This window comes from Phyllobates terribilis, unplaced genomic scaffold (genome assembly GCF_046119375.1).
Source record: "Phyllobates terribilis strain yellow unplaced genomic scaffold, ASM4611937v1 Scaffold_1__5_contigs__length_1240528914, whole genome shotgun sequence".
Taxonomy (NCBI): Eukaryota; Metazoa; Chordata; class Amphibia; order Anura; family Dendrobatidae; genus Phyllobates; species Phyllobates terribilis.
The window spans coordinates 529,613,247-529,637,761 of NW_027362761.1; the positions used below are offsets into that span (position 1 = coordinate 529,613,247).

Below are 24,515 nucleotides of genomic sequence, written 5' to 3' on the forward strand. Positions count from 1 at the left end.
ACTGCCCCCAAAACCATGTTACAAGAGCATGCTGAGACTTGTAGTTTTTCTTCAACCGATGTGCCAGGGGTTTCTGAACTCTACTGTGTTTGCTAAGCTATTAAAGTTGACATGGGCAGTGATAGATGAAGTTGACCTAGTCTGACATGTTGCAGTAGATTTGCCTGATCACACAGCTCTGCCAAGCTGCACCATATTACATACCAACATGTTGCCACCAATAAGCATAAATGTATTACTGCATGTAGATCTAAATAAATTAGTGATACCACCCTCCCTGCAGGAGTTTACCATACATAGTCAGCGACAAAAACCGACGACTGATGTTCCAAGTAACACTCATGAATAAAAAGGAGAATGCCTATAACACAAAGCTCAAGGCGCTTTTCTCCGAAAACCTTTTCTTTGCATCTTCAACTTCTCCGGTAAGTAATTCTTTTTGCATCTTACAAATGTTTGACAGTCGACCAATCAATTGAAAATGTATGAGCAGCAAGGTAGAAGGTATTAATTAGAACATAACTTTTTACTTCATATACTAAAAGCATAGGGCTCATGAGGAAAATATATAAAGACACACAAAATACAATGACAATGACCTATTTGGCCTCACAAGAAATATGTTTGAACATATGATACCTATATAAATAAATTGGTATATTCAGGGTCTTACTGGGCTGTCTGGGGCCCACCGGGCATTTCCCTGATATCCCGCCAGGCCAGTCCGACCCTGGGTATATGCAAAAAGGAAGAATCTTACCAAGTAGTTGTCCCATACAGGTGAATCTGGATCAATTCCGGGTAGAGCAACTCCTAGATGCTCTACTCCAATAATTTTTGGAGTGCCAATTTTGAAGCCCCAGTTGTGGTGGCTATTACTATCCTTACCGCATGTCCCCTGATGAGTAAATGACGAAACACGTTGGGAGCACCAAGGGGCATTTATTTCCATGATCAATGGTAGATTTGGAGAAATGTGTGGTGTTTTGATAACAAAACTCCCCCCTGCTTCTCCCCGGGCAGGCATCTAGGAGTTGCTCTTCCTGGAATTAATCTGGATTCACCTGTTTGGGACAACTACTTGGTGAGATTATTTATTTTTGCATATACCCAGGGTCGGACTGTCCTGGCGAGATATCGGGGAAATGCCCGGTGGGCCCTAGACATCCCAGTCCGACCCTGCATATACCAATTTATTTATATAGGTATCATATGTTCAAACATATTACTTGTGAGAACAAATAGGTCATTGTCATTTTATATTGTGTGTCTTTGTATGTTTTCCTCATGCTTTTAGTATATGAAGTAAAAGTTACGTTTTAATGAATACCTTCTACCTTGCTGCTCATGCATCTTACAAATATATTAAAAGAAGAATGTAGAGTTTTGCAAACATTTTGTTGTACAGGAATAAAAAAAAGAAGTAATTTTGAATAAAATCACCCTACAGGTTTTGTATCTGCAGCTCCTCTTCAGACCTATTTGTCTCCATGGTTACAGACTACAAATAAACCCTGCGTAGTCTGATACTGCAGTTTTGTGTCTCTAGCATTGGTCGTTTTGTCAGCTGTAATAAAGGAGGCACATAGGTTTGAATGGGAGCTGTATGCACCAAATGTGATACTTTCCATATATTCTAGACGCTTTGGAGAAATCAGACATTTCATTTGTAAAGTGAGCATAATATGTAATTATAAAAGCAAGTGACTTTCATTTCTAGTGGATAATATATGTCTGTCAATACACTGGTGTACACAGGCAGAAGAGGGCCCTGTGCAAGAGTAATATATGGGCCCTTTACAGTCCAATAGTTCCTCAAAATGCACAATTCCTCCTGCTTTGGAGGTAGATGTGTCCCCCTTACCTCTTGGGCACCCTGTGCGACCACACAAGTTGCACCATTGATATGTCTGCCCCTGCATCTATGAATGATTCAGGTGTTTTGGTGCATTCTCTCTGTGCTGACACAGTTCCTTGTTTCAGAACGACGGAACAGAAGTTTTGTGCCAAGTTGGCAACACACAGGGATCTGTCAGCTGTCAGGTGGGATTCCCTTTCCTGAAGGACCAGCAAAAGGTATTAACATTACGAGAAGACCACCCAATATCTTTTTGGTAATTGTGAAGACACGGGGTCTTCCGTGGGCCGAATATCACTCAGACAACAAAGGGTGAAGGTTAAACAGCATGGCAATACTTTGAACCACAAAACGGACAATAAACCGATAGAACAGTCCCAGCATATGCCCAAGATGGTACAACATTACACAGTCTCACCCTTCCGCTGGACCGCCTGGGATAGAACAGCTGAGACTTTGGGACTTCCAGGGCCAACTACCTCAACCAGTGGCCCCCCGCTTCTGGTGGGCCCCCATAGAAAGAAGGTAGCGGCAAGCTTAGGAAACTAGCAGTCCATCGAGGTACAGGGCCAGGAGACCCCAGGGTCCCACCCTGGCCTCTCCGAGAGTTTTCATGGGGCCAGATGACCGGCTGGTCCAAATCTGGCTTCTCCGAATGTCTCCATGGATTCCAGGTGACCGGAGGGTCCCACCGAGCAACCCAAAGCAACATATCTGTGGGGCCAGATGACTTCATCGTCCCAACCTGGTCTCCCCAAATATATCCATGGGTTCTCTGATGGTCAGTGGAGCAGATCCATATCTTTCCAGTCAGGGCTATATACCCTTAGGCTAAAATCATGTAGAATCCAAATCTGTGTCTCTTTGGGTAAAGCCATGCTTCCAAGCTGATAGCTGTCCTGTCACAGTAATGTAAGGGGGTAGATCCATAATCCATGATGTGAAGGGGGTTTACGAGCTAGAATCTAAAATTCCTGGATGTCTAACGCGACTCTTAGTGACATCTCAGTAATGACTTCCAAGGTTTGACCTTTGGAACCCCCACTGATTCTAAAAATAAATGGACCACATTACTCCTTCTGAGCTGTGCCCCCTTCGCAGGTTTTCCTCTGCACAGGGGGCGTTCTGGCCCAATTGGTTCAGCGAAGCTATGTTCAATTACAGTGGGGCAGCGGCAGTTCCTGGCTCAGCCGCTAGAGAGCAGCTTTGAAGGAGCAATGCAGCTCTTCATTCTTAGGAACAGTGGAGGCACTAAAAGTCAGTCCCCAGTAATCATAAAGTGATGGCGTATTCTAGTGATATGTCATCATTTACTAACATGAGAGTGCCCCTTTAATAGATGATATTCTTTGTGGCTTTGGGTGTTACAGGGGTTAGTGGGGATGGTCGAGGTCCCTTCAGTATATCCATAATTACATTTTATTTAACCCTGATTTATTTATAGATATTCACCCTTTAATCTTCTGATTTCCTTTTCTTAACAATGCAGCTAATTGTATAAAATTTCTGACATCTAATATGACCACCAAGTGAGTTTCCATCAGGGTCCCCAACCTTTCTTTGTTCTGATTTACAAATCTTTAGGGAATGCAAAACTAAGCAGAATAGTCATTGAGGAATCTGGAAAAAAAAATTCTGACAACTCTAACGTAGCTCAATTAGTGATTAAATTGGTTGTCACCCAGCCCATAGATACAGATGAGATACACAGAACTATAAGTTTATGCCTGTGCAAAATCTATAGCGGCCCCTGAACTCCATAGTATTATGCGCTATATGTGAGACAGAAGGGCTTTGGGCTTCCTCTGACTGCAGGAGTCGAGTGCGACCACAACCTCTGCACCCCTACAACTACCCTACTGATGATCCAGCTGCTTTCTGACTATCTGACAACACCATGTCTTTATTTCTAGGTTACATTTGATATTGGATTTGATTTCAACCTGAAGTATCTTTATGACAAAGCTTATATCTATTTCCAGGCTACAAGGTACAGTCCATATTAATGTAGATTTGTGCCATATTAAAGAGTTTACCTGAAATTAGAAAAACAAGTCCTTGTACTTTCGTCCATAAACTATGTCTTCATTGCAGCTCAATATCATTCACTTAAAGTGTTACTATCCTTTTTTTTCTTTAGTTATCCTTCAGGCATTGCAAAGCTATGATTTTTTGCAATCATTTTTTTCTCTCCCAAACACCATGTTTACATGAACAGTTCATGCTCCTTTAGAAGCTGCTTTCAACTGGTGCTCAGCCAAGATCTGTTCTCTATTAATAGTATGTCACTCAAGGTGTGGGAAAGACTAAGTGCAACACAAAGGGAAGAGGGAAAGGAAGCCCAGACTTTAGGGAAAGGGGGGAGTGGAGACCTCCTAGGCTGATCTAGTATCACCCTGTCTCTACTAACGTCCCTATAGTGGTTCTTCACCAATCACCGCACGCGTACCTCGCCCTGTCTTTCCCTGGCATTTGGCTCTGTCTAGGGAAGGGAGGGGATGAGTACTAGTCGATCCCCACTGAACACTAAAGACAACAAGGGGGTACAAACAAGGGAAAATCGCTTAACTTTAGTCGACTCCAGACAAATGCGCATACGTCTTCTAGCACCAGAAAGGAAGAAGTACTGCTCTTGCTCAAGCCTTCACAAAGGGTAATGAATATCGCCGGCACCTCCCTCTGGCACACAGAAGGTATTTATACACCCAGGCCAGGGTGTTAATTAGCCAGAGGAAGGTAGCCACTGGGTTCTAGAGAGGTGTCTGTAATGCTAAACATAGAGATCTCCCGCAACCAACTGAAGGGCGACTGTCTGTCACTTCTGACACACCCATGACACAATCAATCAGAGAAGTGAAGGGGAATGCCCATCTCTGAGCCTTTTCTCTCCACTCCTGTATTCATAAGTGGGAATTCCGCTACACTGATTGTAAATAGAGTGAGATCTTTGTTGAGCAGCAGTTGAAAGCAGTTTCTAAAGGAGCATGGAATGGCCATGTAAAACACACTGCAGCATGGAGTTTGGGGGAGAAGGAAACAAGTTAAGGTAATAATATATATTACAAAAACATAACTTTGCAATATCTAGAGGATACTCGCATACAAAAAAAAATTAGTTACTTGATAACAAGGGGCACTGTTTCTGGACAAAAAACTTGCTTTTTTTTCCTAAATCCGAGAAACCCCATTAAATATATTCTTCCATCTACACACAATAATTCTATTTTATTTTATTACAGTGAAAGTTATGAAGATTTTGAGCAAGACAATGCAGTGAACATATCTATACCTGTAAAGTATGACGCAGAGATGCACTTCACAAGGTACAGTGCTTGTATATCCTTAATGTTGTATGTGAGAGCAATCAGATTACCGAATATGTTCTTTTTTCAATCACAGAATTAAAGTGAATCTATCCCAACTATTTATTTGAGCATGTAGCTCTTTAAAAGGCAGTACAGCAATACCGTTACATGGCCGGCCAGTTCCTCTGTTACTGGGAAATCAATATTTAAATTGATATGAAAATGAGGCTGAAGGACTATCTAGATCTGAAGCCTCTGTCACTCCAGCTCTTGTCCCCACCCAGCGTCGCCTCCTCCTGCTTGACTGACAGTATAGAGGCTGCCAATCAAACAGGAGGGGATGACACTGGACAGGACTAGAGTTAGGCAACGGCCCCACTATCAGTATTTGGTCAGTATTCGGTCAGTATTTTTTCTCAGGAGTGGGAGCCAAAACCAGGTGAGGAACAATCAGAGAAAAGGTATAATAGAAACAAGTCACCAATTCTGCATTTATCACCCACTCCTGATTTTGTCTCCCACTCCTGAGAAAAAATACTGACCAGACACTGACCAAATACTGATAGTGGGGCCATAGCCGTAGCCTTAGAGTGACAGAGGGCTCAGATTTACTATAGTTCTTCAGCCTCATTTGTATATCAATTCAAGTGCTGATTTCTCAGTAACAGAGGAACGGACTGGCTGTGTAACGGTATTGTTTGGATTGTCTTCGAAAGACCTACATGCACAAATGAATATTTTATAAACAACGACCAACATATTAGATATGAGACACTGGGTTTAGTCCCCCGGAGAGTCGAGGCTAACCCAGAAAGCCTACTCGAATCGCATTACAAACAAAGAGAACCATGAGTAATACTGGCATTATTAGAAGAACAAATTTATTTATAAATCAATGTAATCAATGTATATGACGCGCCCCCTGGGCCGTGTGTGTGTGGGGATACCCGGAACCGGACCTTTTGTGGATGCTGGGTGTTGTAGTCCTTGCGTGGCGGGGACCCGGTCCCGTGGCTCAGGGTGGTCAAACTAAATGGCGGGCTATATACCGAATGTCCGACTTCGCCACCTGTGGATTGCAGTCAGAGTGAACCGCCGCTGCAGGTCAGTCCGCTGAGGCTGGTGTTATGGGTGCAGCAGAGGATAGTACAACTCCCCACGGGAGGAGTATAGCCTCAGGGCAGTAAATAGGGATGTTGGTGGTGATGGTGCGCGGAAGCAGCAGTAACCACACGGAGTCTGTCATGCAAGTCAGGGTCTTTACTGTTGGTGGTATTAAGGGACCCGTCCGGAATACAGGTTAACAATGGAGGCCTCTTCAGTCTGAGAGCAACTGGGAAATCCCGCTGGTTAGGGGGAGCTTGTAGGCCTACCGTGCTGACTTCACTCTTTCTTGGCTATCCCGCTGTAGTGTGGTGGTAGCCCACGTCTCTCAGTGTACCGTGTTGTCCTCACCCGTATGACTGGCGACTCGGGCCTTCCGTACCTCTCACCCCTCCTGGGTAGTAGTGGTCCCTCTCGTGTGGCTGAGCCTCCGGGCTTCCTTGGGCCATAGGACTTGAAGTCCCCTGTGTGGTGGTTTTCTGCTGCTGGGCTTATAACCCTCACAGCCTCGGACTCCAGTGTCCGGCTTTACAAGTCTCTGGCCAAGACGAACTCTGCTAGTTCCCCTCCTGGCCTCATGTTCCTCCTCTGCCTACAGAGACTCCTCAGCCTGCTGTTGACCTGTCCCTGTCTTGTCTCAGGCTTGTCTCTCACTGGTCTCTGGAACTTGTCTCTCTAACCCCGCCCCAGATCCAGTTTATAAAGGGCAGATTTCTCCCCTCCCTGGACTGAGGCAGGAGGTGCTGCATGCTAATTGTCCCCAACCAGGGAACCTCCCACCTGCTCTCAGACATGACATTGCTGCCACTGTGGCGACCAGACCTGGGGTGCCACATATACACATTACCACATTTAAATATCTTGTACAAAGGAAGGGGACAAAAAAGTGCTAAGTTCTTAGACACAGCCCCCAAGATGTATTATGTCCCATCCATGCAAGATGGAATCCCTATGGCCTTTACATATACAATAAACTATTCAGGATTTAGTATACAGAGTGCTCTTACTGCAATCAGATCACACTCACCACTGAAATAGTGCCCTGAGTAGATTTTAATTGCTGTACCATCAAATCACAATGATAATATGCTTACCACACTAACAGGCCAAGGTTGGGTGGGATCAGGGGGGGCCAAAGGTAGCGGGCGCACCTCAACGCGCGTTTCGCTGTAAAAAGCAGCTTTCTCAAGAGGAAGTCAGATGGGACATAAAACATCTTGAGGGCTCTGTCTAAGCACTTAACACTTTTTTGTCCCCTTCCTTTGTATGAGATATTTAAATGTGGTAATGTGTATACATTACAGTCATGGCCAAAAGTATTGAGAATGACACCAAAATTATATTTTCACATGATCTGCTGGCCTCTGGTTTTTATTAGTGTTTGTCTGATGTTTATATCACATACAGAAATATAATTGCAATCATATTATGAGTACCAATAGGTTATATTGACAGTTAGAATGAGTTAATGCAGCAAGTCAATATTTGCAGTGTTGCCCCTTCTTCTTCAAGACCTCTGTAATTCTCCCTGGCATGCTCTCAATCAACTTTTGGACCAAATCCTGACTGATAGCAGTCCATTCTTGCATAATCAATGCTTGCATTTTGCCAGAATTTGTTGGTTTTTGTTTGTCCACCCGTCTCTTGATGATTGACCACAAGTTCTCAATGGGATTAAGATCTGGGGAGTTTCCAGGCCATGGACCCAAAATCTCTATGTTTTGTTCCATGAGCCATTTAATTATCACCTTTGCTTTATGGCAAGGTGCTCCATCATGCTGGAAAAGGTATTGTTGGGCGCCAAACTGCTCTTGGACGGTTGGGAGAAGTTGCTCTTGGAGGACATTCTGGTACCATTCTTTATTCATGGCTGTGTTTTTAGGCAAGACTGTGAGTGAGCCGATTCCCTTGGCTGAGAAGCAACCCCACACATGAATGGTTTCAGGATGCTTTACAGTTGGCATGAGACAAGACTGGTGGTAGCGCTCACCTCTTCTCCGAATAAGCTGTTTTCCAGATGTCCCAAACAATCGAAAAGGGGATTTGATTCATCAGAGAAAATGACTTTGCCCCAGTCCTCAGCAGTCCACTCCCTGTATCTTTTGCAGAATATCAGTCAGTCCCTGATGTTTTTTCTGGAGAGAAGTGGCTTCTTTGCTGCCCTCCTTGAAACCAGCCCTCGCTCAAAGAGTCTCTGCCTCACAGTGCGTGCAGAAGCACTCACACCAGCCTGCTGCCATTCCTGAGCAAGCTCGGCACTGTTGGTAGTCCGATCCCGCAGCTGAAACAGTTTTAAGATACAGTCTTGGCCCTTGCTGGTCTTTCTTGGGCGCCCTGGAGCCTTTTTGACAACAATGGAAGCTCTCTCCTTGAAGTTCTTGATGATGCGATAGATTGTTGACTGAGGTGCAATCTTTGTAGCTGCGATACTCTTCCCTGTTAGGCCATTTTTATGCAGTGCAATGATGGCTGCACGTGTTTCTTTAGAGATAACCATGGTTAACTGAAGAGAAACAATGATACCCAGAACCAGCCTCCTTTTAAAGTGTCCAGTGATGTCATTCTTACTTAATCATGACTGATTGATCGCCAGCCCTGTCCTCATCAACACCCACACCTGTGTTAATGGATCAATCACTAAAATGATGTTAGCTGCTCCTTTTAAGGCAGGACTGCAATGATGTTGAAATGTGTTTTGGGGGTTAAAGTTCATTTTCTGGGCAAATATTGACTTTGCAAGTACAGTAATTGCTGTTAAGCTGATCACTCTTTGACATTCAGGAGTATATGCAAATTGCCATTACAAAAAATGAAGCAGTAAACTTTGGAAAAAATACTATTTGTCTCATTCTCAATACTTTTGGCCATGACTGTAATTTATAAATACATTTGTTTTTCTAATAATGCCAGTTTTACTCATGGTTCTCTTGTTTGTAATGCACAAATTAATAGTTTGGGGCGAAATCTTGCTGACAGATTCCATTTAAAAGGGGGTTGCCAATGCTTCTATTAGACACAATAATTCAGTATCTGCCCTTAATTGTACAGCTTCTGGGTTCTAGTAAACCCAGATAAAATCATTGACTTGAATAAGCACAGGGAGCTGTTTTCCTCTGTAACTTGAGCTCCTGTGGATGCCTCAGTTACAGTGAAAAACAGAAAGCTGCGAATCATTGGTGTGGGCGGGGTTATACACAGCTGGGTATTTATCTACAGCAGAGAAAACAGGGATTTTTATCAAACCTGAACCAATCAGCCTAGTAAGTGACACGTCACTAGAATCAGGGTCTCTGACCTGACATCATGCTATTACATAACAAAACCTGCCGACGGATTCCCTTTAAATTTCAATATATCCTGTTTTTTTCATCTCAGGAAAGAAAAGTCACCATCAGAGTTTTGTAGAGGCATCTTATCCCTTCTCCCCATTCAAAACTGCCGAGCTGAATGTACATGTTTATGCGGGGGTTGGGAGAATTAGTTGTCTAAAGTTTAAGGCCATCTTAAGAATGGGATTTATAGCTAGACTTATGACCTTAGTCTTGTACTTAAACACCTTGAGTCTTGGCAGGGAAGCTTGTTGGCTCCTTCCCTGGCTCCCAGGATACATGTCTGTCTTGTCTGCTCCAGCTACATGCAATATGTACACCATTTTTTCAGACTGCAAACAAAAAGTGGGGTAGTAGACCATTTTGGAGACCTTGTAAATTCCAAAGATCAAACATGGGACTTAGGAACTATGGTCCCTCCAAAGGAAAGGATTGCAAGTGCATCAGTCTATGCAGCATGTGCTTGTCCCACCATAGGTCGGGGCTAAAACTAAACATTTTGAAGTGGACAACATCTGCAAGGAGTTTGTATGTTCTCCCCATGTTTGCATGGGTTTCCGCCGAGTTCTCCGGTTTCCCCCCACACTCCAAAGACATACTGATAGGGAATCTAGATTGTGAGCTCCAATGGGGACAGTGATGATGATGTCTGTAAAGCGCTGTAGAATTAATGGCGCTATAAAAGTGATACAAACTTTATATGTTTCTTATGTAATTTACAATATCATTATCATACTCTATGGAGTAACACATGCCATTGCATTTATTAATAGGTCGTCAAGCATAAACTTTTATGAAGTATTTTCTGGGTCCAGTGTCCCATCAACAATAAATCATCTAAGAGAAATTGGCCCAGAATTTAACTTTACTTTAAAGGTAATTATGATCCTTTTTTCACCTTATCTTCACTCTTTCTATTTAAGCTATCCACCTGAAGTGTCCTATAATGATTGTAGAAATATAGAACTGTACTGTTATTTATTATCTGTCCAATCAGACTAAAGAAAACAGATAAACTCCACCTAGGAGGAACTTCAGTAGATACTATATATGTTATTAGCAATTCCTTCTGCCAGTCAGGCATATACTAACAACTGTGTTAGGAATCAATCACATGACAATAATATGACTTGGTGAAGTTTTATAGAGACCCATATAGTACCTCTTTACCACTCTATTTCATACAGAGATTTTTTTTGCAGATTATTGGAGAAACAAAATAGTTTTATACAGATGAACCATGTGGCAGCAAATAGTGTACAAAGAGTTCTATAGCTTTATGTTATGGACCTATGTTCTTCAATGTCTCTTCTGTGTGCATAAGACCTTATTGAAAAAAATGGCGGTTTTCTAGGTCAATGGCACATTGGTGTATTGGGATTTATTGGGATTTATACAACTTCCAATAAAGTGAATGATACATTTTTCTGTAGTCAACTCTCCCTAGTGGTGGCTTCAGGCAGACAGAATTTATATCCTATCATATTACTTTTTAAATGTCTCAGAAAGCTTTTGGCTAGGAGCGTATATTCTCTCATCATGAGAAAATCGGTTCGCTTATGAAAATCACACTCTGATCAGAGTTTGAAAATGTCTCCATCTTCTACATTCTATCAGTCCTTGGAAATCGAACTGCACTTGGATGTCATCCGAGTGCAGTCCGATATTTGCCATGGACTCATTGACTTGCTGGCTGAATGCGATCCAAATGTCGGATCAAACTCGGTCATTCGGGCTTGTGCACGACCCCATAGACTAATATTGGTCTGATGTTTTGTTGGATTGTAATTGGGCCAAGTAATACTTGGATAATTCTCCTACTCCCTGATTGCCTGCAGGTTCTGCTCTGGTGCTTTCCCAATGCCCTTTAGTCTGTGCTTCCTGATCCAGGGCTCAGCAAACTTTAAATGGTCGCCAATCACTAGCTAAGGCAAGTCGCTGCTGCAGCAGGTGAATGGCTGACCAGACATATTCGGCAATTCCAGGGTGTTAAGTCCGAGATCAGGAAGCAGAAACCATCAGGAAGCGGGTGAGTTCCGGAGTGAAACCTGCAGAGGATCAGGGAGGATGAGGATGATTTCTTGTATTATTTCTAACCCCTTAAGGACGGAGCCAATTATGTACTTAATGAACAGGCTAAATTTTAAAATTCTGACTACTGTCACTTTATGAGGTAATTATTCTGGAGCGCTTCAACGGATCCCCCTGATTCTGCGACTGTTTTTTTCATGACATATTGTACTTCATGATTCAGAATTTCTTTGATATCACTTTGTGACGCCTCTACTCGAAAGCCCTTTTCTTTACCCTGGGAGATGGGGGACTCGGAGTCGGGTCCTGTGATGGAGTGATGGGGTGCAGCCATGGCCCGGACCCGCTCCGTGCTCCGGGCCGTCACAATTAAAAAAGGATGGTGTGGGCTTATCCGGGTTGAGTGGCTGATTACGACCACGCCACCTGTGGCACCTGGTGAAGGCCACCAGCGCCGCTGCAGTCCGCTGAGGCCTGGTGTTAGGGCAGCCGACGATGTTACTACTCCCCACAGGCGGAGCAAGGCCTCAGGGCAGAGAGACAGGACGGAGGGGGTAGTAGTAGAGGAGACCGGTTGCTGCGTCGTGCGGTATAGCGCAGAATAAAGAGTCCGGAGGCCATAGGGGTGAACTTCCAAGGCTTTACTCACATAAGAGATGGCAGAAGGAAGGCGACTCCCTGCTCCTCGCGGGGTTCTGGGGTTCTGCGGCCACCACGAACGGGGGTCCGACAACCTCCGAGTAAGTCCAGCATTAGATCAGGACCCCGCACCAGAGTGTTCCTGAACTACAGACCGTATCCTTTCCTGTCTGTGTGTGTAGATAGGCCGGGTCTCCCTCTGAACTCCTCTCAGAAAAAGGGCACGGGTGGCAGCTCCGCTCCTTCCTATACCCGGTGGGATCCTCAGGGCCTACCGGGCTTTCCCGACCAGGACGTGGAGTAGCAAGGTCGGGTGTCGGGGGCCGGTACCCCTCTTGCAGCCGGACTCCCTCTGAATATATCAGGTGGGCGAGGACAGGTGGCGTATACCACTCCGTCTGTATCCTCCCTGGGATCCATTTGCTATGGAGCTACACTCCTAAGCTCCGGGCCTTCTTGGTCTTGGTCCTTGACCAGGTTGAGACATCCATTATCTGCAACCTGCCCCTCGACCCAAAGGCTAAGGTACGAGGGCCGTGTCTCCGTCCTCTGCAGGCCCACAAAGGATCCACACTCAGGGAGGGAGATCACAGTACCGAGACAGTCAAAAGACCATGAACTAAGATGGCTTTTTATTAAATATGAAATTTAAAATGTCACTAAAATGTGAGTCCTCCACCCACACCCACTAAATGGTTCCCCTAGCTCTTGGTTCCCCAGTCTCCCTGTAACCAGGAGGGCAGCGCCTAGTGCTTTCTAGCCCCCTCTGGTGGAGAAAATGTGGTGTTGGATGTGGAGGTTGGGTCCTGACCAACACACTGTTCTTACCTCAGAGGAGGAACACTACACTCCATTAGAGAAGTGCAGCATCCCTGTGGCGGTCGAACCCTCAGGGGCGCCACATTCCCCCCTGGTGAAACACAGCACGTCCGCGGGCTGCAAGAGAGTAACACCCAGGAAATTTTATTTTTATATAACCATAAACTATCTTCCCTTTTTGGGAGGCGCATCTTCTTGGACGTTGCAAATATAACAATATATTATAAAAGTACAAAAGTATAAAATTATAAAAGTGCTAGCATTTTCCAGAGACATCATGTGCAGACAGACGGGTTAAGGTGCAAAGACGCAGTGTCAGTTCAGAAGTGCGAGGGACTTGTCCCAAACCCTCAACGTGGGCCCTGGGGTGGCTGCAGGGCATGAAGATCCTGAGTTGGACCTCCCAGAGAGCCACCCTGACAGGTTTTCCTTCTGAGGTCTTAAGGTAGACATATATACACAGTTTTGCATAAAACCAATATGGAGCACCTAAAGAGATGCAACCTATATACAAGAAAGGAGTCTGTCTGCTGCAAGTCTGCAGGGACACATGTCTCTAGAAACCGGGATAATAAATCAAAATATAAATGTCAACATATTAACTATAAACAAGTTACAACCGCCGGGGCTGCTTAAATCTCGGGTTCCCTCCTGGGAAAAGGCTCGTTCCTCCCGACGGAGGCTGACCGGTCCCCTGAGGCCGAGCGTGAGGGGGCATCGCTCCCGGACACTTTGTGGACATCTAGGGCGTACCTCCCCCGCACCCCTGGTGGCGAGAGTACGTTACTACATCGCCCGGGAAGAGGTTCCGGCCAGGGTGTCCCTTCCTTAACCGCGGCTCGACGTCCCGCCTGCTGACAAACACGTCGTCGTCCTCGTGCTGGGGACTCCTGATGAACCCCCACCCCGCCTCATGGTGGAAGCGGATGACTTGCCCTTCCACACGGGGACTGGGACGAGTTGCCTCTTCCTGACGGGCCCGGGATTTAGCAGCTTTGGCCGTACCTCGAGGCGCTCGCAGCAGATCTCCCTTTGGCATTGCTCCCGAGCGAGTTGGAGTATCTGCTCACTACACCGCTGACTCCTCCTCTGCGCTTCAGCCCGGGTCTCCCGGGGGAAGCCCATCAGGTCCCCCCCTGGTTGTCCCAGGCCCACTCCTCAGCCTCCGGCCAGGTGACTGTTGGTGCGGGTAGCGGTATCATTAGGGGTTGCTGCGGGTCCTCTGCAAGCACGGACCAATCCGTGTTGGAGCCGGTGGACACCTCTTCAGCTTCAGGCACTTCGGGTTCGGGAGGAGGGCGGCATCGCAGGTCCCCACCTAGAGCTGCTGCTTGCAGCTCCGGAGCAAAGACCTGCTGCCAGGTAACCGCGCCGGGCAAGAGATATTCGGCCATGAGGTCCAGGATAGGAACGGTAGGTTCAGCAGCCGGGGCAGGGGTTGCACACTCACCCGCCTCTGGGCCGCTCGCGACCTCTGTCACCGTGTCTCCTTGGGCTTCAACTACTTGGCGGCGGGCCCGGATACGCAGCAACATTTCTTCCCGCCACGCAGCCGTCGCCGACTCCTGGGCCTCTTTCTGTCTCCGCTCGAATCCCAGGGCTTCCTGGTAGAGAAACTCCAAATCTCCCGCTGTAAGAACGCTGCCGCCTCACTCCCTGCCGGGTGAAGGGTCTGAACCTGGGTTCAGAAGGCTCGGTAGGTTGCGCTCCAGAAGCGTCCATGTCTGCCTCCGAAGATTGCCAACCTCCAACTGCAATGGCCGCACCCTGTTCCTTTTCTTCTTCCTCCTCTTTTGGGCGGTTCCTGGGCGGCATGTTGACAGACCCGCCTTCGTTCTGCCCATCCGGTTTGATGGGCATTACCCCGCAGACAGTCTCTGATGGAAGGGGCAGTCCACACTTTTGGCACCAAACGGGAGCCCTGCCCACGATGGGAGGTGTTTGAAGACCGTCTTTTCACAGCATTATGGCGCCTGTTCTTCTTGGGCGGTCGCCATTTTAAGTGGAAAATGACAGTTCAAGGTGTAAGGCACACAGTACCCGGTAGCAATGGGTAATTCCTTCCTTTGCTGCGTTCACGCAATCCTGCCGACTACGCCAAGTTTTTGTGACGCCTCTACTCGAAAGCCCTTTTCTTTACCCTGGGAGATGGGGACTCGGAGTCGGGTCCTGTGATGGAGAGATGGGGTGCAGCCGTGGCCCGGACCCGCTCCATGCCGTCACAATTAAAAAAGGATGGTGTGGGCTTATCCGGGTTGAGTGGCTGATTACGACTACGCCACCTGTGGCACCTGGTGAAGGCCACCAGCGCTGCCGCAGTCCGCTGAGTGAGGCCTGGTGTTAGGGCAGCCGACGATGTTACTACTCCCCACAGGCGGAGCAAGGCCTCAGGGCAGAGAGACAGGACGGAGGGGGTAGTAGTAGAGGAGACCGGTTGCTGCGTCGTGCGGTGTAGCGCCGAATAAAGAGTCCGGAGGCCATAGGGGTGAACTTCCAAGGCTTTACTCACATAAGAGATGGCAGAAGGAAGGCGACTCCCTGCTCCTCACGGGGTTCTGCGGTCACCAGGAACGGGGGTCCGACAACCTCCGAGTAAGTCCAGCATTAGATCAGGACCCCGCACCAGAGTGTTCCTGAACTACAGACCGTATCCTTTCCTGTCTGTGTGTGTAGATAGACCGGGTCTCACTCTGAACTCCTCTTAGAAAAAGGGCACGGGTGGCAGCTCCGCTCCGTCCGATACCCGGTGGGATCCTCAGGGCCTACCGGGCTTTCCCGACCAGGACGTGGAGTAGCAAGGTCGGGTGTCGGGGGCCGGTACCCCTCTTGCAGCCGGACTCGCTCTGAATATATCAGATGGGCGAGGACAGGTGGCGTATACCGCTCCGTCTGCATCCTCCCTGGGATCCATTTGCTATGGAGCTACACTCTTAAGCTCCGGGCCTTCTTGGTCATGGTCCTTGACCGGGTTGAGACATCCATTATCTGCAACCTGCCCCTCGACCCAAAGGCTAAGGTACAAGGGCCGTGTCTCCGTCCTCTGCAGGGCCACAAAGGATCCACTCTCAGGGAGGGAGATCACAGTACCGAGACAGTCAAAAGAACCATCTAAAGACCATGAACCAAGATGGCTTTTTATTAAATATGAAATTTAAAGTGTCACTAAAATGTGAGTCCTCCACCCACACCCACTAAATGGTTCCCCTAGCTCTTGATTCCCCAGTTTCCCTGTAACCAGGAGGGCAGCACCTAGTGCTTTCTAGCCCCCTCTGGTGGAGAAAATGTGTTGTTGGATGTGGAGGTTGGGTCCTGACCAACACACTGTTCTTACCTCAGAGGAGGAACACTACACTCCATTAGAGAAGTGCAGCATCCCTGTGGCGGTCGAACCCTCAGGGGCGCCACAACTTGTGTTTACCTGTGAAAAAAACGGAAATTTGGCGAACATTTTGAAAATTTTGCAATTTTCAAACTTTGAATTTTCATGCCCTTAAATCAGAGAGATATTTCACACAAAATAGTTAATAAACAACATTTCCCACATGTCTACTTTACATCAGAACAATTTTGGAACCAACATTTTTTTTTGTTAGGGAGCTATAAGGGTTAAAAGTTGACTGGCGAGTTCTCATTTTTCCAACAAAATTTACAAAACCATTCTTTTTAGGGACCCCATCACATTTGAAGTGACTTTGAGGTGTCTATATGACAGAAAATACCCAAAAGTGACACCATTCTAAAAACTACACCCTTCAAGGTGATCAAAACCACATTCAAGAAGTGTATTAACCCTTCACGTGCTTCAAATGAACGTGGAAGGGGAAAAATGATCATAGGGGGATACAAGAGGGGGTTTGATTTTTTTTTTTTGATCAAAATTAACCAAAATTCCCGGACAGATCTTAGCGGGTGCACTGCGCATGCACCCACCATTTTTTTTTTACCAGAAGATGCCGGGGAGCCGGGGGACCATCAGGGGGAGAGTGGAAGATGGCCGAGGTACCGGGGGGCTCAGGGGGCTTCATTTCTCCCTCCTACAACATGTATATCATATCAGAGGAGAGAGAAATTAAGGTAAACCGCGAGCACACTTTTTTTTATCTGTGATCGCCGCTATTCGGTGAATAGTGGCGATCACGTGACAGGGGATCGGAAAAACCGGCCCTCATCATATTCTCCAGGTAGCTACCCCCGGTAGTTGAGATCCCGGAGGATTTCCGACTCTGGGGGGCGCTACAGCCTTATTCCTCAGCGTCACATTTTCACGGCGCTGAGGAATAAGTACCCTTAACTGCTGCCGTGAAAATGCATTATGGCAGTTGTTAAGGGGTTAACCAGACTGAGGCATTTAAACATAAAATTCCCTGCACAAGCTCTAACTCAGCGGCTGGAATAAAGAGCTCTGCAATAGAAAAAGATCTCATTATGGAGAAGTACGAGTTTATATTGTCACCCGTCTAAGCATTAATGTGTCTAACAGATCGTCTTCTTGGAGAGCAGTCTTTTTTTGGTGGAAAATTAGAGTTTTGGAAATATGTGACTTGGCAGTAAACAGGAAGACATGAAATAAGAAAAGGGAAAAAGGAATTTCTAGATTGTAGTTCCAGTTTGGCGCCCAACTTTTCAGAACGTACTGGGAGATGTGCAGAGCGCTCTTCACACTGGCGGAAAGTTATTTTAGCACCAATGTAACTTGCCAGTGGGATTATATAACACCTGCAGAATCCAACATATAAATGTTTTTCCTTACTCTATTAAAAAGTCCTCATCATTTGTTAACCAAGTCTGATATGATAGAAGAATCAGTATCACCCCGGAACCTCATCGATTAGAATACAAACTTGTCTGCTTCTCCTTTTTTCCTCGTCTTATCCATGTACAGTGTCCCGTATTTCAGCTCAGCCTGTTTTAAGTGAAAAAGTAACTAAAGCTTTGTAGTGTTTTTTTTTCCTATTTAATTGCCTTTATAATTACTAGCAGATTATGGAGTCTGCTCTGAGACACATGCGCTCTTGTCTCCTGGGTTATGCACTTCTCGGGTAGTTGGGGAGGTTTTGAGCAATTCATAGGGGTCTCAGGACCCGAACCTCCACCCATCTGCTTGTAATTATAAATGCGATTAAATAGGAAAAAACACGGAAGAAGCGTTTAGTTACTTTAATGAAGGTGAGCTGTAATACTGAACACAGCCTGTGGACAGAGGTGGCGCTGTTTCTGGAAAACGTAACATCCTTCTTCCATAATACGGGTATGTTCACATGTTGCATTTTTTCCACTTTTTTTTTTTCACGCAAAAAAAAAAAACCTGCAGCATTTTACTGTACCAGCAACGTGAATGAGATTTCTGAAATCTCATTCACACACTGCTTATTTTTTCATAACAGATCTGAAGCAGTTTCCAATATGCAGTACGGCAATTCTTTCAGCATTTTTGCAGCATTTTTCCCCTATTAAAATGATTTGGGAAAAAAAACGCATCAAAAATTTGGCAAAATTTTGTGTCTATATTCTTTATTGGTGACATATATATCACGGTGTTATTTTAGATCAGTACTGGGACCATTCCAGTGACGTCGGCGTTTGTAACTGTGAACGTTCCAGAATTTACAAAAGGAAACAATCCCTTGATGTACGTCACGGATATTCACACAGATCAGGTAAGATGCTGCAATAACATCAGTATTAAGCTTCAGTTTGCTTGTTGCGGATTTTTCTGCAACGTATCTTCAGCTCATCTGCAGAAAAACCAGCGCTTGTTACATGCGGATTTTGTTGCCTCTGATTTCACCTTTTTAATCGCAAAGAATAAAATCCGTGTTGAATTCCACATAAAGAATTGACTTCTTGTAGATTTTAAAATCCGCACCACAGGTCAATTCTTGCTCAGAAATATCACATGGGATGCTATACGCTATATTGCAGCCGTAGGGTCTATCCCTGGTTATATTGCAAGGCTCGTTAAAGGGTCAAACATTGATTTTTAGAGCAGCTACATCTCCTAGGATGTACTTGCAAGATAGTTTCTTTTGTTCTGCTAGAGATCTAATGCATATTTTTCTCCCAATGTACTTTGCCTTTAAAGGAGTATTCTCAAGTTTGATAGTTATTCAACATCAATGGGATATGTGTAACTTTTTGATTGCTGAGGATCAAACCAGTGAAACCCCCATTGATCTCGAGAACCAGAGCTCTGAAGACCCCCCTTTTGAATGGAGCAGTGGTTGACCATTGCTGCTGTGTTCAAACTAGGTTAGGGTCACACAACCGGATTTTTTGCCATCCGATAAAATCAGTCCGATTATGCTCATCAGACTTTGATCAGACACTGATCCGATTTTCACCAATGTGGAGAAAAAAAAGTTTTGCCATCTTCTATATGCATTGCATCCGTGAAAATCGGAGTGCTGTCAGTGCTGTCTGATGTTTTCCATGGACCCATAGACATGAATGGCCAAGTGCCATGGGATTGTGTATTTTTTATCTATGCTGATGTTTATTAAATGTTTAATTCTTTATATTTGTATTAGTGGGTTGGGTCTTTGTAGTGATTGGTGTAGGTTTGTAAGCCACACTATCTAAGCCCACCTCATTGCTCCATGTTTGTACTTGAAAAAGACCTATTATAGGTCGAAACGTTGTTCATGTTTATGGCAGAATAAAAGTCATTTTAATTGAACACTCTGGACTTGGACGCTGTCTATTGTGCATATGCAGGCAGCATGAATATCAGCCTGGCTGCAGCCAAGTATGTTCGCATCTGAAATGCTCCAGCATTTCAAAGAACTTACAGTTAAAAGATCATAGTGCTGTTTAAGGTGATTGACAGGTCTCTCCCTATTTACACACAATAGAGAGACCTGTCAATAACATGCGGCAGTGCTGGGAAGAGCCGACGGCCGAGATCTTTAAAGGGAACCTGACAGCTGATACATGCTGCCAAATCCGCAGGCAGCATGTATCAAGCACTGACTGTACTATCTCAGCCAGGTATGTTTGACTCTGAAAAGCTGCGGTTTTCAGAGAAAAACATACTTTATAATTAAGTCGGTATTCTGACTCCATAACTAGGCTGCGAGTGTGGGGCTCTTGAGACATTGTTTCTTGGCTGTCTGTATGTACCATTACTCACACTAACAGATTTCATCAGATAGCTTGACTCGACTGCAGAGGCACATATTAAAATTCCAGAAGAAGGTTTATTTTCAAGCTGAATTTTTGTAGTCATGCACAAATACAGTAGCTGTAGGTGCATAGAAACATAGAAGGTTACAGTTGGAAGGAACCTCTAGGGTCATCTGGTCCAACCCCCTGCTCAATGCAGGATTCACTAAACCATCTCAGACAGATGTCTGTCCAGCCTCTGTGTGAAGACTTCCATTGAAGGAGAACTCACCACCACTCGTGGCCGCCTGTTCCACTCATTGATCACCCTCAGTCAATTTTTTTTTCTAATATCTAATCTGTATCTTCTCCCTTTCAGTTTCATCCCATTGCTTCTAGTCTTTCTTTGTGCAAATGAGAATAAAGCGGATCCCTCTACAGTTTGACAGCCCTTGAGATATTTGTAAACAGCTATCAAGTCTCCTCTCAGTCTTCTTTTTTGCAAGCTAAACATTCCCAAATCGTCTAACTGTTCCTCATAGGACATGGTTTGCAGACCAGTCTCCATTCTGGTCGCTCTTCTCTGAACTTGCTCCAGTTTGTCAATGTCTTTTTTAAAATGTGGTGCCCAAAACTGGACACAGTATTCCAGATGAGGTCTGACCAAAGAGCAGTATAGGGGAATAATTACTTCACGTGATCTAGACTGTATGCTTCTGTTAATGCAACCCAGAATTGTGTTTGCCTTTTTGCTGCTGCATCACACTGTTGACTCATGTTCAGTCTATGATATATTAGTATACCTAAGTCTTTTTCACATGTACTGCTGCTTAGCCCTATTCCTCCCATTCTGTATATGCTTTTTTCATTTTCTTGCCCAGATGTAGGACTTTGCATTTCTCCCAGTTAAAACCATTCTTTTAGTTGCTGCCCACAGTTCCAGTTTGTTTAGATCTTTTTGAATCTTCTCTCTTAGCTATACCTCCTAGCTTTGTGTCATCAGCTAACTTAATCAGTTTACCCTCAATTCCTTCATCTAAATCATTGATAAAGATTAGTGTTGAGCGAGTATGTTCTGTTAACCCTTTCGCTGAGTATGCTCGGGCGAGCACCGAGTAGTTACAGCTGCTCGGTGTTATGTTTAAATCACTCCCGTGTGCATGATTTGCGACTGTTTGACAGCTTTATTACATGTGAGGAATGCAAAAGAAACAATCATTCCTCACATGTAATAAAGCTGTCAAACAGTCGCAAATCATGCACACGGGAGTGATTTAAACATAACACCGAGCAGCTGTAACTACTCGGTGCTCGCCCGAGCATACTCAGCGAAAGGGTTAACAGAACATACTGGCTCAACACTAATAAAGATGTTAAACAACACAAGGCCCAGGACAGAGCCTTTTGCAACAGCTGCAGTAGGTAAAAAAGACTATTCTGAACCAAAGGTGTATAGAGATGATCCTCACTTGAATATGGCTGATATACACTTGGTCAGGAGGAAGAAAGGAGGGGATACTGACATCAGAGCTGGGGAGACAGATAGGGAGAGAGTGAGAACAACCTTTTAAAAAGAGCAAACCTTATTGCATAGTCATGTAAAAGCAATAATACAGTGACAATACAATACTGTCTGATTCCCAAGTCGTGCGTCATGACGAGTCACACGAGAGACTAGTCAGACAAGTGACTCCCTACCGGCTCCACTGAAGTGACAGATCTCTCTCTGCGTGCGTGTATAAGGAGAGACCTGTCAGTCATTGGTAGTGGGCGGGGAGAAGTTGCTGAGGACCTACCTGTCTGACTAGTCTCCTGTGCGGCTCGGTCCCTGGCAGTTTATAAAACATTCGCTTTTTTCTCTCAATAGCTTCAGAAATCATGCAGCCAATGTCTGATATATGCTGCCCTTGGATTGTCCTCTATCACTTTATCTTTAAAGAGTATGCTCTCCAAAACGCTCCGGCTGCAATTTTGCAACCAGGCTCTGATTCATACTGTCCATGGTTAAGGCCGCATGGATCAGATGGCAGGTTCCCTTTAACATCTTAATAGAAAATTGAGGCTGTAACTGGCAGAACCATTAACCTCTCATTGTAAAATCAGAAGCACCACGTAATCTACAACTATTCATTCCAGTGACCTTTCCCTCAAAGCATGTGGAACTATTTTCCTGCTTCACGGAGCTGTGAAAAACATCTTTAGTAGCAAATTCTTCAGTTTGGACACTGCTTTTGCCTCAGCAGATCTTCGCTGCTAAGAGCCGTCCTCAACAAACAGAGGGTCCACAGTCATGTCTCTAACCTGATCCTGTTATCACTGGAAGCCGAAAAGTGATTTTATATTTTCTTTCCTTCTCTAGTTTAAAGGAATTAGTTGCAATGCCGTCACCAATCCTCTTCACATCGGAAAAAAAGAATACACAACTTCATTTACGGAAGAGAAATTTATGAATATCCAAGAATTAGTAAGTAGAGTGGTTTAAGGGAGAACGTCAGAAGTTCTTCTCATGGTCTTCTGACAACTTTGTTTTTTTTCCATGTGTTAAAATGAAGGTGTCATCAGAAATTGACCAATTGCTTAAAGAGGTTGTCCACTACTTTTACAGTATGTCATCAATGTCAGAATGTTTGATTGGCTGGGGCCCGACACCCGACAGGGGTGCTGGGTGTCAGACCTCGGCAGATCAGACATTAATGACTTATCCTAAGGATAGGCCATCAATGTACAACTTCTTCAAATCAGGGCATTCTGTTTAATGTATTAAAAAGATTTTGATCATTTTATTTCAAAACGCTGCCACAGCATTCTGCAACTAATGAACATATCAACTCCACTATTGTACACACGTAAAAAGGCGAGGTCATTGGTTCTCATTTTTGATCAAAAGTGTTTAACCCCCTCACAAAATATGATGTCGTTCACAAAATAACTTTTCCTCTCTGGAAGATGTAGAAGCTCTAAAGATGTCACTGCAAGATCTAACTTATATATAATGTTATATTTTTTAGACATGTGATAATACAAGATGCGTCACCTTCAAATGTCTGATGAAAGATCTTCAGCTGAGAGAAGATTACCTTGTAAATGTGTCTACTAGGATCTGGAACGGGACATTTGCATCTGTAAGTGTTGAACCAAAAACCATAAATACCTTGGGGCAGTGGCGGTGACCCTAATAGACTCAGATCTTCACCTGCTATTAGTAAGAAAATAAAATAAAATGACAATTTGCACCTTTTAGGTAACATACAGTTATATGAAAAAGTTTGGGCACCCCTATTAATCTTAAGCTTAATGTTTTATAAAAATTGGTGTTTTTGCAACAGCTATTTCAGTTTGATATATGTAATAACTGTTGGACACAGTAATGTTTCTGCCTTGAAATGAGGTTTATTGTACTAACAGAAAATGTGCAATCTGCATTCAAACAAAATTTGACAGGTGCATAAGTATGGGCACCTCACCAGAAAAGTGACACTAATTTTTAGTAGATCCTCCTTTTGCAAAAATAACAGCCTCTAGTCGCTTCCTGTAGCTTTTAATGAGTTCCTGGATCCTGGATGAAGGTATTTTTGACCATTCCTCTTTACAAAACAATTCCAGTTCAGTAAAGTTTGATGGTCGCCGAGCATGGACAGCCCTCTTCAAATGATCCCACAGATGTTCAATGATATTCAGGTCTGGGGACTGGGATGGCCATTCCAGAACATTGTAATTGTTCCTCTGCATGAATGCCTGAGTAGATTTGGAGCGGTGTTTTGGATCATTGTCTTGCTGAAAGATCCATCCCCTGTGAACTTCAACTTTATCACTGATTCTTGAATATTATTGTCAAGAATCTGCTGATACTGAGTGGAATCCATGCGTCCCTCAACTTTAACAAGATTTCCGGTGCCGGCATTGGCCACACAGCCCCAAAGCATGATGGAACCTCCACCAAATTTTACTGTGGGTAGCAAGTGTTTTTCTTGGAATGCTGTGTTTTTTGCCGCCATGCATAACGCCTTTTTGTATGACCAAACAACTCAATCTTGGTTTCATCAGTCCACAGGACCTTCTTCCAAAAAGAAATTGGCTTCTCCAAATGTGCTTTTACATACCTCAGCCGACTCTGTTTGTGGCGTGCTTGCAGAAACGGCTTCTTTCGCATCACTCTCCCATACAGCTTCTCCTTGTGCAAAGTGCGTTGTATAGTTGACCGATGCACAGTGACACCATCTGCAGCAAGTTGATGCTGCAGCTCTCTGGAGGTGGTCTGAGGATTGTTCTTGACTGATCTCACCATTCTTCTTCTCTGCCTTTCTGATGTTTATCTTGGCCTGCCACTTC

At 44.8% G+C, this 24,515-nt stretch overlaps 1 protein-coding gene across 4 annotated transcripts in view; it reads left to right on the forward strand.

Moving 5' to 3' along the window:
- ITGA2 (integrin subunit alpha 2) overlaps positions 1 to 24,515 on the forward strand; it is a 174,447-nt gene that overhangs the window by 140,633 nt on the left and 9,299 nt on the right. For all 4 annotated transcript variants that reach the window (XM_073680315.1, XM_073680318.1, XM_073680317.1 and 1 more), the window contains 8 exons: positions 284 to 425; positions 1,984 to 2,076; positions 3,772 to 3,848; positions 5,098 to 5,181; positions 10,370 to 10,472; positions 18,632 to 18,742; positions 22,546 to 22,650; positions 23,195 to 23,308. In XM_073680315.1, coding sequence (XP_073536416.1) covers positions 284 to 425; positions 1,984 to 2,076; positions 3,772 to 3,848; positions 5,098 to 5,181; positions 10,370 to 10,472; positions 18,632 to 18,742; positions 22,546 to 22,650; positions 23,195 to 23,308 — 829 coding nt within the window. The remainder of the gene's footprint in view (positions 1 to 283; positions 426 to 1,983; positions 2,077 to 3,771; positions 3,849 to 5,097; positions 5,182 to 10,369; positions 10,473 to 18,631; positions 18,743 to 22,545; positions 22,651 to 23,194; positions 23,309 to 24,515) is intronic.